An 18,239-nucleotide genomic window follows, 5' to 3' on the forward strand; every position below is an offset into this window, starting at 1 on the left:
TAGGGCTGCAGTGGTTCATGTAGGTTTTGTGATCTAAATCAGCAAAGTAATTAGTAACTAAAGTTGTCAAATCATTGTAGTGGAGGAAAAGTACAATATTTGCCTCTGAGATGTATTGGAGTAGAAGTAAGAGAAATTTATTGGAAATGGGAAATACTCCAGTAAAGTAAAAAATCCTCAAAAGTGTACTTAAAGGGATATTTCACTTTCAAAACAACTTTTGGTCATTTTATCGTCTACTCAGGCTTTTGTGAGCCCCCCAGACCGTTTTTAAGTTGCTTGATTCAGTATTTAGATATTTGATATTCATTTTATCAGACACGCCCCCTTCCTATACAAACCCATTATAACTTCGAACTCCATTTTTAAGGTGGAGGTTTCTCTACCTCCAGTATTGGATGTTTACAAATTGCCCTGAGTGACAAGATAATAAATGTTCTTTAACAGAAATGACAGGTCAAGTGATTTCACAGTTTTTCTAGCATTTTAAGAATTTTATAAGCGGCGCGCTAATATCGTGATAATATCGTATATCGTGATATTTTTGGCCACAACTATCGTGATATGAAATTTTCATATCGTCCCACCCCTAGTTGTGAGCTTGTAGATCTGCTATTTTCAAATAGCCGACATATATAGGGGTTAAAGTGGTCAAACTAAACCACGCCCTAAAAAGCAACTACACTTTGAAAACAAACCCCCAAAAACTGCAACCCGCAACTACCAATATTTACAAGCGACTTTACAGGAAAAACAAGCCCTACGGTCTCTTTATCTTAGTAATAAGCATACCTGGCAACACTGGACACAATGAATTGACGGTGTTGGCAGGAAAAGGAAAGGTTTTAGAGAGTAGTGTGTCTGTCTAACAGGTTAGACCGGACTGGCGGGGTTGTTTACACATTAACGTCATGGAAAGTCCTGTAGAATCCCACGGAAGCAAAGATTTGAGTTACAAATTCATTTTTAAAGCGAACATTTGTAACTCAAATCTTATTGCTTCTAGGGATTCTTCTAAATGGGATGGGACTGGGATGTCTTCTAAATCCTAACATAAAAAAAGCTATCTATAACATATATCAGTGGTGCTCAAACTTTGTCATGTCAAGGACCACCCAAAACTATGTATTTGGCCGCGGACCCCCATCTGAAAATATTTTGTTCCAGGGACCCCCAGAAGCAAAGATTTGAGTTATATATATATATATATATTCAAAGATTTGCACACATTTTTCAAGATATAAAAAAATAATAGCAGATCTGCAAGCGGCATGAGCTTGCAGATCTGCTATTTTTGAAAAGCCCAAGACATCTTAAAATGATACCGATACTAACCGTGTGTCTGTCTCTCCGTCCGTCAGATCGTTGCCGTGCGCCCAGAAAAGTGGGCGTGTGCCGCGCCGCCTTCCCCAAGTTCTACTACGACGTGGCCAATCAGAGCTGCCGCCTGTTCGTCTACGGAGGCTGCGGAGCCAATGGGAACAACTTCGACTCCCAGGAGGAGTGTGAGAGCGCCTGCAGCGGAGTCACGGGTATGCACACGCACACGCACACACACACACACACACGCACATGCACACACAGACAAACTGGAAAGGCTGTGAAGGTAAACAGAAAACAGCTGAAGATGTGATGGGAATCAGTGTAGAGGGTCTTCGTCTGGAGACATTTAGACAGATGCCAGGTTCATTGTTTACCTGGTATCCTATAGTTTCAATGTACATATTATTATTATGATAGTGTATATCCCTGCCAAGCCAAAGTGCAGTAACTACGTTTTTGGACACACCGACTTATTTGGGTATCCCAAAGGTCAAATTAGCCTTTGTGATGTTGGGGGATAAACAATTACCTCAAGAACAGATGTACAATTAGTGTAATATCACTTATATGCCCATATCTCATTTGGCTGACCAGTTGAATCACTTTTAAACCCATTTTTCAGTGATTTTTGTTTTCGTAGTTACTGCACTCTGCCTTGGCAGTGTTTAGACTGATGCTAGGTTCTTGGTGTACCTGTGATCCTAATTTACTGAGGCACTACACTGTCTCTCTGTATTCTATGTGTGCGTTTACCTTGCTTACTGTAAATCACTCTGAATTAAGAGCATCTGCTTAATCCATTAAGATCGGGAACGCGTCTGTGTCATTTTAATATGTCTTTGGCTATTCAAAAATAGCAGAAGGTCATAGCGCTATGAGCTTGTATATATGCTATTTTTGAAAAATCTTGAAAAGTTGTGCCAATCTTTGAATATACATTTCTTTAAAGCGAACACAACTCAAATCTTTGCTTCAGAATCAGAATCAGTTTTATTGTCACATCACAGGTTTACAAGGTAAAAAAGTGGGTGAAATTCTTTTTTGTACATCGTTCCCATCGCAACGTTAGTTTCCATAGAAAGAAGAGGGGGGGGGGGAGAAGAAGAGGGTGGGGGGCAAGTGGGAAGGAGATCAAAACAAGAGAGCAACAGAAGGCCAGACAAGTTATCTACATATTTACAAATTACCTGAGATAATAAAAAAATAAAATAAAAATAAACTAAGGTGCTTGAGCATAGCAGCAATGTATTGTATACTGTGCATGTTATACTTATACTGTGCATGATAGACAATGGACGTTAAGGTGCTTAGAGGAAAAGGAGCACAATAATTTTTTTTAAAAAAAAAGTCAGTGCGTTGTACAAGGGATTAAGGTGCAAAAGGTCAGTGCGTGTCCACCTAGAGTGGACTGACCCTAGTATAATCCGCAGGTAGCTCCATGAGGGAGTGCAACAAAAAGTCATTTGTACCTGGTGTAGTCCACAGGTGTGTCCGAGGGGGGGCTAAAGTCCAAGTCATTGTCCCTGGTATAATCCACAGGTGTGTTCAGGAAGAGCCAGAAAAAGTCTGCGCCGCCTGTTGTCAGGCTGCTGAACAAGGCCTATGCCTCATTCAGGCTTATGCTCCATTCAGCATTCTGACAGCAGCCGGATTGAAACTACACCAGAACCTGGTGGTGGAACTCTTGATACTGCGGTAGAGCCCCTTGCCCGGTCGCGGTCGTTGTAGGGGGTTGAACAGTCTGTGACTTGGGTGGTGCTTGTCCTTGATGATGCGCTTGGCTTTGACCACGCACCGCTTTTTGTACAGTTCCTGGAGCGCTGGGAGCTCGAGTCCCATTATCCGCTCTGCCGATCGCACTACTCGTTGTAGGCTGATCTTTTCTCGGGCAGTGCAGTTCCCGTACCAGGCCGTGACACAGCCTGTTAGGATGCCTTCAACAGAACTGTTGTAGTACAGCCTGAGGATGCGATGTCCTACTCCGAGCTTCTTCAGGCGGCGGAGCCAGTACAGTCGCTGCTGAGCCTTTTTCCTCACGTGTGCTTCTGGGGGTCCCTGGAACAACATACTTTGAGATGGGGGTCCACGGCCAAATACATATAATTTTGGGAGTCCTTGATATGAAAAAGTTTGAGCACCACAGATATTATAGAAACACAAGTTTTTTTCCAAAAAACTGTTAGGATTTAGAAAACATTTGTAGAATCCCCCCAGAAGCAAAGATTTGAGTAAAACATCTCCGCTTAAAAGAAATATGTACCGGTATTCAAAGATTTGCACACATTTTCAAGATTTTTCAAAAATAGCAGATCTACAAGCTCATAGCGCGGCACTCAGTGCCGCGCTATGAGCTTGTAGATCTGCTATTTTTCAATAGCCCAAAGAAATCTAAAAGGACACAGATGCTTTTTGGTCTTAGTGGGTTAATGCCTACATTGTACATAGTTTGATGTCTCAGTCTCAGTGAACAGATGGATGAGGGCCAGAGAGTTATACATTTTAAATCCTGGAACCACATTTCTGTGTCCCGGTTGGTGTCCTACCGTGCATTTTACAAGCTCATATCGCGACACGTTGTGAGCTTCTATATCTCTTATTTTCCAAAAAATATCTTGACAAAAATATTGTAAAATTTGGAATATTTTTAAAATCTGTTCAACAACAAATCTTGTATCGTGGTCTCTGGCACAAAATGTATTGGATGGGGGTCCACGGCCAAATATATATATCTATTTGGGTGTCGTTGACATGAAGAAGTTTGGGAGGGGGGGAAACAATAAAAGAGACAAAAGACAAAGACAAAAAAGCAACAATAACATTAGAAATAAAATCTGACTTCATAAAAAAAATAGGTGTAAAAAAAAGAAAAAAGCATATGCAACTAATAATTTAAAAAATCCCACCCAGTGTGAAGTGAGCTGTGCCTTAAATCCCTGTCCATTAATCACACACACACACACACACACACACACACACACACACACACACACACACACACACACACACACACACACACACACACACACACACACACACACACACACACACACACACACTTTCGTGGAGTATTGCCAATTTTCCATACTTTTACTTCTACTCCACTACATCTCAGAGGCAAACATTGTACTGTTACTGCACTTACAATTATTTGAAAACTTTAGTTACTTTGTAGATATAAATTATTACATTATAAAACATACATTAACCACTTTAGCCCTATTTTATACGTAGGCTATTTGAAAATAGATGATCTACAAGCTCACAACGCGTCGAAACCTTTTTGTCCGAAGGACCCCCAAAATGATGTGTGTTTGGCCGCAGAATCCTCATCTGAAAATATTTTGTGCCAGGGAGCCCCAGAAGAGAAGATTTGTGTTTAAAAAATATATATATATTCAACAATTTTCAAACACTGTTCTAAATTAGTTTTTTGAGAAACTTATGTTGCTATATGTACATTATGTAGCTCAAATTTAAAATGACACTTTTCTGATGCTTTCCTGGCTTTAACCTGACCTCTTTTAATGTCTAACCCTAACCGGAATCTGTTCCTAATTGTACCTCTAACTCTAAACATCTGTTTTAACCATAAAAAACACTTTCTCTTGTGAGGACCAGGAAAATGGAACCTCACAATATTATACTATACTTGTGGGGACATTTTGGCCCTCACAAGTATAGTAATACACACACACACACACACACACCAAGAGCTGGCCCTAAATAGTGCCATTGCTCATGGCTCAACCGCCCTCTGTGTGTGTGTGTGTGTGTGTGTGTGTGTGTGTGTGTGTGTGTTTGCAAGAGACTCAGACGCACTGCTAGAATTACACGCCTCGTCGACACAAAGGCATTCGACAGCTCAGCTTAGTGTGTGTGTGTGTGTGTGTGTGTGTGTGTGTGTGTGTACATGGAAGTGACAGCCTCTCTGTGTGTGTGTGTGTGTGTGTGAGTGAGTGATAGTGTGTGTGTGTGTGTGTGTTCATAGGGCCAGCTGGCAGGCCATGTCAACAGGTGGCTCTGTGGCGCAATGGATAGCGCATTGGACTTCTAGTAAAAGCTGCAGCAATTCAAAGGTTGTGGGTTCGAGTCCCACCAGAGTCGCGTTTTGACGAATGACACACGTTGCAACGGTTCATCGTCACAACGGTGTACTATATGTGGATAAACCGGTCGGAGTAAAGACAGTCAAAGTAGTGAGGAAAAGAGGACAAGCTGAAAGTAAAGTTATTCTGTTCTCTTAATCAGTGGTTCTCAACAAAAGTAATCACAATAATTTATACATTTATACGTTGGCTATTCAGAGATAGCAGATGTACAAGCTCACAGCGTGTCACTTCGTGCCACGCTGCGAGCTTTTACCTCTGCTATTTTAGAAAATTCTAGAACAAAATGGAAAATGTTTGACTTGAAAAACTATTTTTTTAGACATAATGGAAAAAGTATTCCTTTCTTTTTTACTTGAGTAACTTTCCAGGAAGAGATAGAGGCTCTAGTTTATGTTGGCTTGGAATCCCCATCGATTATGTCACTGGTAGGCGGGTCTCTGATCTGTCCACAGCCCACCCAATGAGGAGACGGAAATGTGTGGGTTTGTACTTTTAGTTTTGGTACTTTGAGTATATATTGACGCCAATGCTTTTGTACTTTTACTCCAGTAACATTTTGAACACAGGCCTTTTACTTTTAACAGAGTATTTTTATATTGTGGTATTGCTACTTTTGCGGAATTAATTGCCACGGAATTCATTAATTGCAATATTCTCTGTGACTTCCTTCCTCACGGAGATCAGCTCATTACACACACAGGGGTCCGGTAGAATCGGGGGGGGGGCGGGGGGGGGACAATTGGCCGGCCGCGATCCTCCATTCAAGTGCTATGGCCGTTTCAATGAGGCTTGTTTTGCCGTAAAACGGGGATCTAGGAGAGATATGGGCATTTCACTGCAGGAAGTAAACAAGCTTTTATCTTTTTTAAATGACTTCATTTCCGGGTCTGTCATCATCAGGAAGTGAAAGCAGCATCCATAGGATAGGTAACAGCGCCATCTAGTGGAAAACTACCGAAAAATAATTTCCGTCCAAACTCGTCCGTGGCAATGCAGAATTGCACGGGAATTCCCGTCCATGGCAATGAAAGAGTTAAATGTTTAAGTGTGTGTGTTTTTCCAGGGAGCGTACTTGAGGAGGAGACCCCAGCACCTGCAGATGTTCTCCCCATAGCAGGCCGCAGCATGGAGGAGGAGCCCATCCGCACAGAAAGTACAACGCCTACTTTTTAGTACCGTTATTGTCGTCCTGTAAACTGTGGAGTAGGACGAGGGCCATATGTCTTCAAAACAATATCACAATTATTTCAAACATATTATTTCTTAATGATTTATTTTACCAGGATTACAATTACTCCCAGCCCTGGCTGGGAGTAAATATTTTGGGATGGGGGTCCGCGGCCAAATACATGTAATTTCAGGGGTCCTTGACATGAAAAAACCACTGATTATAGCAACATACGTTTTTTTTCCAAAAAAACTGTTAGGATTTATTTTAGAGGACATTTGTAGAATCCCCCAGAAGCAAAGATTTGAGTTAAAAATGTTTGCTTTAAAAAACATATATTCAAAGATTTGCACACATTTTCCACGATTTAAAAAAATAAATAGCAGATCTACAAGCTCACCAGCTTGTAGATCTGCTCTTTTTCTCCTTTCACAACAGCTCACACATCTTTCTGCTGTGTTGACCAGTGGTGTAAAGTAACTGAGTGCATTTACTCAAGTGCAGTACTAGTAAAAGTTTGAGGTATTTTTTATTTACTGGAGTATTTTAAATTTTCAGTACTTTTGCTTCTATACCACTACATCTCAGAGGCAAATATTGTACTTTTACTCCACTACAATTATTTGAAAACTTTAGTTACTTGTTACTCTGCAGATATAAATTATATTATAAAACATACATTAACCACTTCAGCCCTATTTCATACCTAGGCTATTTGAAAATAGCCGATCTACAAGCTCACAACGTGTTGCATCGCGACTCATTGTGAGCTTGTAGATCTGCTTTTTTCAAAAATGTTAGTACATTTACTTTTGATACTTTTAGGTATATTTTAATGCCAATGCTTTTGTACTTTTACTCAAGTAACATTTTGAACACAGGCCTTTTTTCTTGTAACGGAGTATTTTTTATATTGTGGTGTTGCTACTTTTACTCGAGTGAAATATCGGAGTACTTCTTCCACCACTGGTGGTGTTGACACACGTGTCTCTGTCTCTCTAGCGTTGGAGAAGGCCGTAGAAGCAGAGGACATGGACCATGCTGAAACCCTCATCACAGACGACCAGTCTGCTGGTAAAACACTGCTTTCTTCACACAGCCTAAACTTATCTCTAATAACAGTGGTGTAAAGTAACTAAGTACATTTACTCAAGTACCGTAGGCTACTGTACTTTAGTATTTCCACATTGTCAATACTTTTACTCCTACTCCACTACATCTCAGAGTCAAATAGTGTACTTTTACTCCACTACAATTATTTGAAAACTTTAGTTACTTTGCAGATATAAATTATTACATTATAAAACATACTTTATCCACTTTAGCCCTATTTTATACCTAGGCTATTTGAAAATAGCCGATCTACAAGCTCACAACGCGTCGCATCGCGGCGCGTTGTGAGGTGTTCCAGGTGGTCCTCAGCCAAATGATTGATGGTTATTGGAACCAAATGGACCGTTACAGGTCTGTAACTCTGAAACTGGGGGGTCCTTGGAATTACAAAGGTTCAAAAACATAGCTATAGAGACAAAATAAATCTCTTATGGGGTCTTTGGCATTATGTTTTCAAATGGGGGTCCATGGGCTAATATGCATATCAATTTGGGGGTCCTTGAGAACCACCGGTTTGAAGTACATCCATACACGGGACCCCCGGGGGTCCTTTGAGAACCACTGTGGTAAAGTCTGTTGATATGATGGGTTGTTGGTTTACCTGCTGCTCTGTTGAGACGTGTAGGATCCTGTGGTCTGGTAGGACACCTACTGGCGACGAGAGGTACTACACCTTTTAGACCGCTCACATGACAAAACATTTAGTGGTTCTCCAATGTTTTTAACCACACACACACACACACACACACACACACACACACACACACACACACACACACACACACACACACACACACACACACACACACACACACACACACACACACACACACACACACACGGTTGTTTTTATGAATATGCATGGGCATGTAATAAGCACCAGCTCAGAGGCCTTGCGGTTCGAGTGTCCGCCCTGACATTGGGAGGTCAGGGTTCAATTCCGCCGGCCGGGTCATACCTAAGACTATTAAAAATGGGACCCAATGCCTCCCTGCTTAGCACTCTGTACTTGTACATCAAGCCACTTACAAAAAAAATCTAAATTCTCTCCTCTCTCTCTCTCTAGGTGTGACAGTGGATCAGAAGGTCTCTCTTCCAGAGATGTCTCAGGAGGACTTTGCAGGTAGGCACTGCATCACCACAGCTTACTATGTTGGACAGAGTACTCCCAGAATGTTCTTTTTAAAAAGCGAAAATGTTTCAATCAAATCTTTGCTTCTGTGGGATTCTACAAATGTCTTCTAAATCCTAACAGTTTTTTTTTTGTTGAAAAAAACGTATGTTGCTATATCAGTGGATCTCAAACTTTTTCATGTCAAGGACCCCCAAAATGTATTTGGCCGCGGACCCCCATCTGAAAATATTTTGTTCCAGGAACCCCCAGAAGCAAAGATTTGAGTTAAAATAATATTATATATATATTCAAAGATTTGCACACATTTTCACTATTTAAAAATAATATAGCAGATCTACAAGCTGTGGCTATGAGCTTGTAGATCTGCTATTTTTGAATAGCCCAAAGAAATTTAAAATGGCAGATGCGTTCCCGGTCTTAATGGTTTCAGTTAGTCTCGCGTGGCCAGACTACTATTCCACATTCTCCAAATGCTATACTGTATAGAGTCTGAAACTACACCTCCCAAAAGCAGAGAAAAGAAGCTGTCATCTGATCGTTATTTCCGTTATATATGCTTCGACAAGTTAGATTTACAGTAGATTTATAGATTTACACATTTACGTGACTGCAAAGACGAAACGGAAGTGGGGGGGAGGTAACTCATTCCATAGTATTGTGCCATTTCTAACGCTATTATTTGAGCAAACTTGGACTCATTTGAATAACGGCCCCTCCCCCATGTCCTGTGGCCCAATCAGGTCGTTGCGAGGCGAAGCCAGAGGCGGGTCCGTGCCGCGCCTCCATGACACACTGGTTCTACGACAGCAGCGCTGGCACCTGTCAATCATTCATCTACGGAGGCTGCCGGGGCAACGAGAACAACTACAACGACCAAGAGAGCTGCATAGCTACCTGCACAGGTCTGTATGTCTGTCTGACCCGTTGTCTGTCTCCCTGTCTGTCTTTCAGTCTGTCTCTTTGTATCAACTTGTGTGTGTTAAGTGTGTAAGTCAGTGGTTCTCAACCTGTGGTCCGGGGACCACCAGTGGTCCTTGGGGTGTACCAGGGGCTCCCCAGGGAAATGTGTTAACATAGCGTCACAATCACTTAGCTTTGGCTATTCAAAAATAGCAGATGTACAAGCTAATAGCGCGGCACATGAGCTTGTAGATCTGCTATTTTTGAAAATTCTTGAAAATGTGTGCATATGTTTGAATATATTTAAAGCGAACATTTTTAACTCAAATCTTTGCTTCTGGGGGTCCCTGGCACAAAACCTTTTCAGATGGGGGTCCGCGGCCAAATGTATATCAATTTAGGGTTCCGTGGCATGAAAAAGGTTGAAAACCACTGGTGTAAGTGTTAATTAGCTCTATTTTGTGATGGTATTCATTGCTATGGAGTGTTTGTTCAGTAACAGGAGACTCCCAGTCTCTCCAGCTCTTGGAACTCTTTAACTGCCGGAGTAATAATGTAATAGTGTCACCCAGTGCCAGCGAAAACGAGTGTTTTCATGGAATATTTTCGGTGATCCCTGTCCTCACGGAGATCGCCTCATTTCACGCACGGGGATCTCGTGAGTCTCGGGGAGGAAAGGGTCAGTTAGACGCGTTGTGATTGGCCAGTAGTCTACGCGCTGTGATTGGCCAGTAGTCAACGCGCTGTGATTGGCCAGTAGTCACTTTGAATGGTAGCTTGCCTACTCTAAAATGGCGACCGCGATACCAGTCGCTCCAACGAACTGCAGAGGCCAAAGAGGTATCTAGGTTTCTATATCTATGATTTCCCCATAGGAAATAAACAGGAAGTAAATGAGCCTTTATTTTTTTTAATGACGTCATTTCCGGGTCTTGTCGTCATCAGGCAGTGAAAGCGCCATTCATAGAGTAGATAACAGCGCCATCTGATGGAAAACCACTGAAAAATGTCTTGGCACTGTGGACTCAAGTAAATTTTGAATTCTGGACTTTTACTTGTAGCAGAGCATTTCTACATTGCAGTATTGATACTTTTACTTAAGTAAAAAAATTGAGTACTTTTTCCACCTCTGTCTGTCTCACACACTGCTCTCCTCTCCTCTCCTCCTCCAGTGACAGTCGTTCCCTCCTCCAGAAGGCTCCTACCCCCCCAACCCGAGACCCCTGACCACGAGGTGGATGCTGAGGACTATGCAGGTACCAAAGCAAACGCATCACAACGCCTTCATTCATACCACTGTGGATGTGACTGCCGTTGCAACGTTTCTTTTGCACAATGTTCGTCCCAGAATATGGGATCGAGTACATGTACTCAAGTACTGTACTTAAGTACAATTTTGAGGTGTTTGTACTTTACTTGAGTATTTCCAATTTCCAATACTTTTACTTCTACTCCACCTCAGAGGCAAATATTGTACTTTTACTCCACTGCAAGTATTTGAAAACTTTAGTCACTTTGTAGATTTAGATTATTATTACAAATCATACAGTAACCACTTCAGCCATATATATACATTTCAGCCATTTGAAAATAGCAGATCTGAAAGCTCACAGATGCGACGCATTGTGAGCTTGTAGATCTGCTATTTTCAAAATATTTGTATACATTTGAAAACTTGAAATGGGACATTCTGCATAAAGCGTACTTTTACTTTTGGTACTTTAAGTACATTTTGATGCCAATACTTTTGTTCTTTTACTCAAGTACATTTTTAATTCCAGACTTTTACTCGTAACGGAGTACTTCTATATTACAGTATCGATACTTTTACTTAAGTAAAGAATGTGAGTACTTTTTCCACCACTGTGTGTGTGTGTGTGTCTCTCTCTCTCTCACAGAGTTCTGCCTCAGTGCATCAGATCCAGGCCCGTGCAGGGCGTACTTCCCTCAGTTCTTCTACGATGCATCCTCCGGGTCCTGCCGTCCCTTCGTCTACGGCGGCTGCCGCGGGAACAACAACCGCTACCTGACCTCTGAGGACTGCATGGGCCGCTGCGCCGCCGGGGCCAAAGGTGACCTGTTATTACTTTGACCCATTCAAACCGGGAACGCATCTGTGTCATTTTGAGATTTCTTTGGCTATTCGAAAATAGCAGATATACAAGCTCATAGCTTCGCGCTGCGGCGCGTTGTGAACTTGTAGATCTGCTATTTTCTGAGCAGAACACCCGAGCGCAACCAAACATAAAATGACTTGTCTTTTAGTTCTACTGGATCTCTTCTCCACTAGTCCCTCCTTAACATTTTAATCTAGTTTTTATTTGTTGACGAACGTTGTCAATATATTTTGTCTTAGTCTTAGTCATGGTAGATTAGTTTTTTATTTAGTTTTCATCATTGAAAAAAGGTAGTCGACAAACGTTTTTCGTCATAGTTTTAGTCGACGAAATCAACGCTGGGGGGCGTGTCCGATAAAATAAATATCTAAATACTGAATCAAGCAACTTAACCTATTTAGACCTGTTGTAACCTATAGGTTGTTATAGCTTTCAATCCGGGAGCCACCTCTGTGTCTCGTTATACTTATAGCAACATCATTTTTTATTAATTATTTTTAGTAGGAATTTGAACGTTTTCAGAAAACTTAGGTTAGGTTTTGGAAGGCGTTTTTAGAATCGGCCTCAGGTCTAAAAAACTGTATGGGGCTCACAAAAGCCTGAGTAAATGATAAAATGACCCATTAAAAAAGTGAAATATCCCTTTAAAAGGTTTTGAACTGTTGGACCATGGTTATCATCGCTATGGCTAGAATCCATATTTCTAGAGGTGTGTCTACCGTAAATTTCGGACTATAAGCCGCAACTTTTTTCAAATTTTTCGACCCTGCGGCTTATATAACGGTGCGGCTTATCTATGGATTTTTACAGCTAACGGCCACTAGGGGACCTCCTAAATCTATGGATTTTACACCCGCGGCTTATAGTCCAGTGCGGCTTATATATGTACAAATCATTCAATTTAGCTGCTGCGGCTTATATTCAGGTGCGGCTTATATTCAGGTGCGGCTTATAGTGCGAAATTTACGGTAATTGTGTTGCTCTTGTGGTCAATTGTTGTAATGTTGACTCATGTCTTGTGTGTCTTCAGGTCACTTTGACGAGCGAGGACACCCCAGACCACGCAACAGAGGGACAGCAGGTATAATTATTACAATGTGGACGTCTGTCCTGTCTGTCTGTCTGTCTGTCTGTCTGTCACACAATAAGCATATCGCGAAGATTTAAATTTATCATGAAATTGTCCGTCATACTCTGGACCTGGATTTGGCTTTGTCTGTTCTTGGACCGCTTTTTTTTCAGTCCACACCAAATCTCTTTGCCAGAAACGCTTCACGTTGCGACGTCTTGTAAGCTTGTAGATCTACAAAAAAATGTTTGATCTACAAGCTATGAGCTTGTATATCTGCTATAAAAAAAATTAAAAAAAGGGTGCAAATCTTATATTTTTAACTTCTGGGGGGTCCCTGGAACAAAATATCTTTCAAATGTTTAAATATGTATATTCAAAGATTTGCACACATTTTCACGATAAAAAGAAAATCAGATCTAATAGCCCAAAGAAATCTAAAAATGACAGAGATGCATTCCCGGTTTTGAATGGGTTAATCGCGGGTCTGCCTGCCTGCCTGCCTGCCTGTCTGCCCGTCTGTCTGTCTGTCTGCCTGCCATCTCTAACAGCGTTGTCCTGTCTCACAGCGTTCTTCCTGGTCGCCACTCTGGCCGTGATGTCCGCTCTGCTGCTGACTGTCCTGGTGGTGATCACCCTGAGGCGCTCCAGATACACCGCCCTGCCCCGCAGGGCCTCCACTGTCAGGTAAACACTGCTGCTGCCCTGCCCCGCATGATCATTGGTTCTCAATCTTTTAAGGCCGTGACCCCCAAAACAAATCATATTTGAACTGGGGACCCCCCATATTTGAACTGGGGACCCCCCATATTTGAAGTTTGGACCCTCTCAAAATAATCATGTGTTAAAAATAAACCAATGTAAAACTGGAGTCACTTCCTGACTTGCCCACGTAACTGAAATACGAGTCAAATAGGACCCTGGCCAGACTGAGTAGCGAAGTGAGAAAAAGACGAACATGGCGAATCAGTCTGGATTCCAGGCTAGTTCCAGGCTAGTTCTAGCATCACAATCATTGTAAGCACTTACAAGTTGGCTACTCAAAAAACTTTAAAATCAAAAGTAGACGGATGCTTTCCCGGTCATAATGGGTTAAAACACTTTGAAATGCCAACAAATGCTCAAATTCTTTCACAAATGTATAACCCCCCTTCTCTCTCTGTCTCTGTCTCTCTGTCTCTCTGTCTCTCTGTCTCTGTCTCTGTCTCTCTCTCTCTCTCTCTCTCTGTGTCTCTCTCTCTCGCTGTGTCTCTCTCTCTCTCTCTCTCTCTCTCTCTGTGTCTGTGTCTGTGTCTGTGTCTGTGTCTGTGTCTGTGTCTCTCTCTCATATATACAGTGATAAGGAGGAGTTGATTCCGGAGTCAGACGAGCAGTCCTCGGTGGAGTCTGTGTCGGCCCCTGGGAGCCCCGTGATGGGCAAGGCCTAAAACGCCAGCCCGCTTGGGTGTAAATAATAGCAGATCTACAAGCTCATAGCGTGGCACTCGGTGCTGCGCTATGAGCTTGTAGGTCTGCTATTTAAAAAAAAACCAAAAAATCTTAAAATGACCCAGACGCGTTCCCGGATTGAATTTAAACTTTGTTTTACGATGGTTTCGCGCTGTCAAAAATAGACTATTTCCAAGCTACGGAGAGCGGCTATTTTTGACCGAGCGACACCGTCGCACCACAAAGTATATATCGGGCGTGATTTGTATGATCTGTGCGAACGGCGTGTGAATTGACATTTTAGGGAGGATTTGGTGATTTAGTATGTTAGCTATGTTTAGCCAAGTGTGTGGTCACTTTTAAATAGCTGTTCCTTCATACTCACTGTTAACTTAAAGTCCTCTAAACTCTATTTGTTTTGTAAAGCAGTGGTTCTCAGACTTTCTTCATGTCAAGGACCCCCAAAATGATATGTATTTGACCGCGGACCCCCATCTCAAAATATTTTGTTCCAGGGACCCCCCCAGAAGCAAAGATTTGAGTTACAAATGTTCACTTTGAAATATATATACATTTATTCAAAGATTTGAGAAGTTTTCACAATTTAAAAAGAAAAAGAGCAGATCTACAAGCTCATAGCGCAGCGCTTGTAGATCTGTTATTTTTGAATGGCCAACGTATAAAAGGTTAAACTGGTTAAAATGATTATGATGCTATATTAACACATTTTGCTGGGGACCCCCTGGAACTCCCCCACGGACCCCTGGGGCTCCCCGGACCCCACTTTGAGAACCAATGTTGTAAAGACTACTTACTTGTACCTGTAAGAGGGTGACATGAATCTTTCGGGACCAAATAGGACGACTATCGTATACTTTTTGTTTTGTTTACTTGCATATAGAATTCCACTCCGTAATGCACTGTAAGGTCGAAGGGCTGAGCACGCTACATTTGTAGCTGATCGTAAAATGAACAAATGAAAACATTGATATTATATCGATAGCGTGTTTTAATCACTTAATGGGGAATTTTGGACCACAGTTTTCTGACCTTTTCTATGATGTTATGATATCCTAGGATGAATGGTACGGTAGAAGATTTTCATAACTCCATCCCGGGTCCGCCACAGCTAAACACGCGCGTCAATTGCTATCATAGGATATCATGACATCATAGAAAAGGTGTAGAAAACCGTGGTCCAAATTCCCCTTTAAGCCTTAAGGCGGTTACACACCGGCGAATATACGCAAAATTCGGACTCGTTCCGAATAATTAAAAGACGCTTTTTCACTCCATGTACGCTTCCATTGACTTTATAAGGTTTTAAAAAAATACGTATTATTCGCATGAAAAAATCGCCCCGGTGTGTAAGGACCTTTTATTTTACACTTTTTAAAATATCTCAGATAGCAGATCAACAAGCATGTAGACATGCTATTTTAGAACATTTTTAGAAATATAAAATGTTTATATTGTTATCACACTACGATATCGTGCCAATATCCATATCAAGGTATCGGGTCAAAAATATGGTTTAATTTGATTTTGCCCACCCAGACGTTTCACAGTGACCACTTTAACCACTTTACCATTTTTTAAAAGTCATTTGGTGTGTTTTTTTTTCTTCTACTTTAGTTTATATAAGTTTATAAGCTTTTAAAGGAGGAGTTCACCGAAAAAAAAGACTTATTTTCTATCAATTACACACCCCATGAAGCCTTGATTTCATGGATTTATTTTTGTTTTTGTGGCATTCCTAAGACAATAATTTGATGACCGTGTGTATTTCCGGTAGGAGACACACATAATCTACTTTGTGTCTCCTACCGGATACATTAGCCGGTAGGAGAATTATTAGCTTAGGAATGCGACAAAAACAATAAAGAATCCATGGATTCAAGGCTTCATAGGGTGTGCAATTGATAGAAAATAAGTCATTTTTCGGTGAACTCCTCCTTTAACTACCTTTGTTACTGAGGCATGGAAGTGAGCCGTAATGTCACCCTTCAGTTCGCTGTCGATTCTTAAGAGATAATTTGTCGTTAAATCTTACGTTTATATATATCTCGGTTCCATTTTTACAACTTGAATCATTTAGTTTCCCACCGACCCAAGATCTGAAGACCATTGTGTGCTCATCTTAACCATTTGAGACCCGGGAACGCATCCGTGTCATTTTTAGATTTCTTTGACTGTTCAAAAATAGCAGATCTATAAGTGTGCAAGATCTATCAGTTTTTGATTTTGAGTAAAAAAAAATCGCTTTAAAAAATATATATATTCAAAGATTTGCACACATTTTCACAATTTCTCAAAAATAGCAGATCTACAAGCTCATAGCGCGGCACCGAGTGCCGCGCTATGAGCTTGTAGATCTGCTATTTTTGAATAGCCAAAACTATAAAATAATGGTTAAAGTGGTTACACGGATGCGTCTCCCGGTCTTAATGGGTTAAGAAAGACCCCGTGGTAGGCCTCGCCCCGCGTGTTGAGCACCCCAAACACTCCGACAATGAAGTTGATTTATATGGTGTACCGGCTACTCTAAAAGACAATGAAGGGGCGTTAGAATGTGTAGGCCTACCAGTTACTGTAAATTTTTTTTCTTTATTATGTATTTAATGTTCCACTTCAGGTGAAGGCTGTTTTTAATCACACTGTATGTTACACTGTAAGTCACAACACCAATCAACTGCTGGAAATTAAAATTGGAGTTAAACAATTTTGTCGTCACTGTATCACTTTTTTTTTACCTGAGCCAGACCGATACATATCGGCCATAATTTGACCTTTTTGACGGACCCTCTCAAGGAACTCTGACTGCTCCACACCGTAGTGAATAACTACTAGCTTGCATAGTGTCTTCAGTGTTGGACGTAAATCTAAGATGTACAGATCATCAGAGATTTTGTGGTTATATTTGTATCCTCCAAAGAGGATGATACGATCTCCCACCCATGCAACAGCACATCCTATACCTCTGAGAAGGGCCGTTTCCCCCGTTTTTCAGCAAAGGCTGAATGACCAAAGCGTCCTTCTGGGAGAGGCTGTGCAGAAGGTGTGTTCAGCCAGCTGCTGGTCTCTGTGTCAAACACTGTGATGTTGCAGATGTCCCCCTGGTCCCCATAGCCCCCAAATACAAACATCTTTGTCCTGATGATGGTGGCAGAGTGACTGGTGGTGGAGTGCCTCTGGTGTTAATTAAAGACCAGACCATTGTGGTGGTGTCCAACTTGTACATGTCATTAGTGTATCCAGTCAGCTGGGCTAATCCTCCATAGATATACATGACCTTCTCCAAGACACAGGCTGTATGGTAGCACCTCGCCATTGGAACGGTTCCAGAAATCTCGGGCTTGAACCATCTATGGGAGTCAACATCAATAGAGCAGTTTGCAGTAATGAACACCTCCCCAGATGTAGATGCAATCTGCTATAAGTACAGCTGTGTGGCCCCAGCGCCTGGAGGGAACATCAGGTAGACCTTCTCCTCTTCCAGTCGTCACTGGGGGCAACTTCATACAGAGTAAAGACTCAGTGTTGAAGATGTGCACTTCAAGCTGATCACTGTTGTTCTTTTCCCCTCCAAAGGAGTACAGCTTGTGTCTTACTGCAACAGCAGCATGGTCTGTCTTTCGTTCTTCTCTCAGATGTACCGTCCAGCGTAACATTTCACACATCAACACCACCGTCAAACAGTGTCACCAAGTACAGTAATTATCCAGGGACACAGATATAAGATATAAGCTATCACGCTAAAAGTTTCGGAATGATGTTTTGTTTATTGGACAACTCATTTTAAAGGACAGTTACACGGTGACAGTGTGATGTCATTGCATTATGATGTCATTATGTAGAATAAACTGATGTCAGCAAA

At 41.6% G+C, this 18,239-nt stretch overlaps 1 protein-coding gene across 1 annotated transcript in view; it reads left to right on the plus strand.

The window, feature by feature from the left end:
- Positions 1-17,084, plus strand: part of spint2 (serine peptidase inhibitor, Kunitz type, 2) — a 29,402-nt gene extending 12,318 nt beyond the window's left edge. Inside the window, exons 4-13 of the mRNA XM_080427889.1 lie at positions 1,362-1,532; positions 6,496-6,585; positions 7,603-7,674; positions 8,780-8,836; positions 9,589-9,750; positions 10,921-11,004; positions 11,647-11,820; positions 12,896-12,946; positions 13,504-13,621; positions 14,271-17,084. Coding sequence (XP_080284015.1) covers positions 1,362-1,532; positions 6,496-6,585; positions 7,603-7,674; positions 8,780-8,836; positions 9,589-9,750; positions 10,921-11,004; positions 11,647-11,820; positions 12,896-12,946; positions 13,504-13,621; positions 14,271-14,361 — 1,070 coding nt within the window. The 3' untranslated portion in view covers positions 14,362-17,084. The remainder of the gene's footprint in view (positions 1-1,361; positions 1,533-6,495; positions 6,586-7,602; positions 7,675-8,779; positions 8,837-9,588; positions 9,751-10,920; positions 11,005-11,646; positions 11,821-12,895; positions 12,947-13,503; positions 13,622-14,270) is intronic.
- Positions 17,085-18,239: the final 1,155 nt, after the last annotated feature.

This window comes from Gymnoscopelus braueri (genome assembly GCF_963280865.1).
Source record: "Gymnoscopelus braueri genome assembly, chromosome: 5".
In the NCBI taxonomy this organism is placed as follows: domain Eukaryota; kingdom Metazoa; phylum Chordata; class Actinopteri; order Myctophiformes; family Myctophidae; genus Gymnoscopelus; species Gymnoscopelus braueri.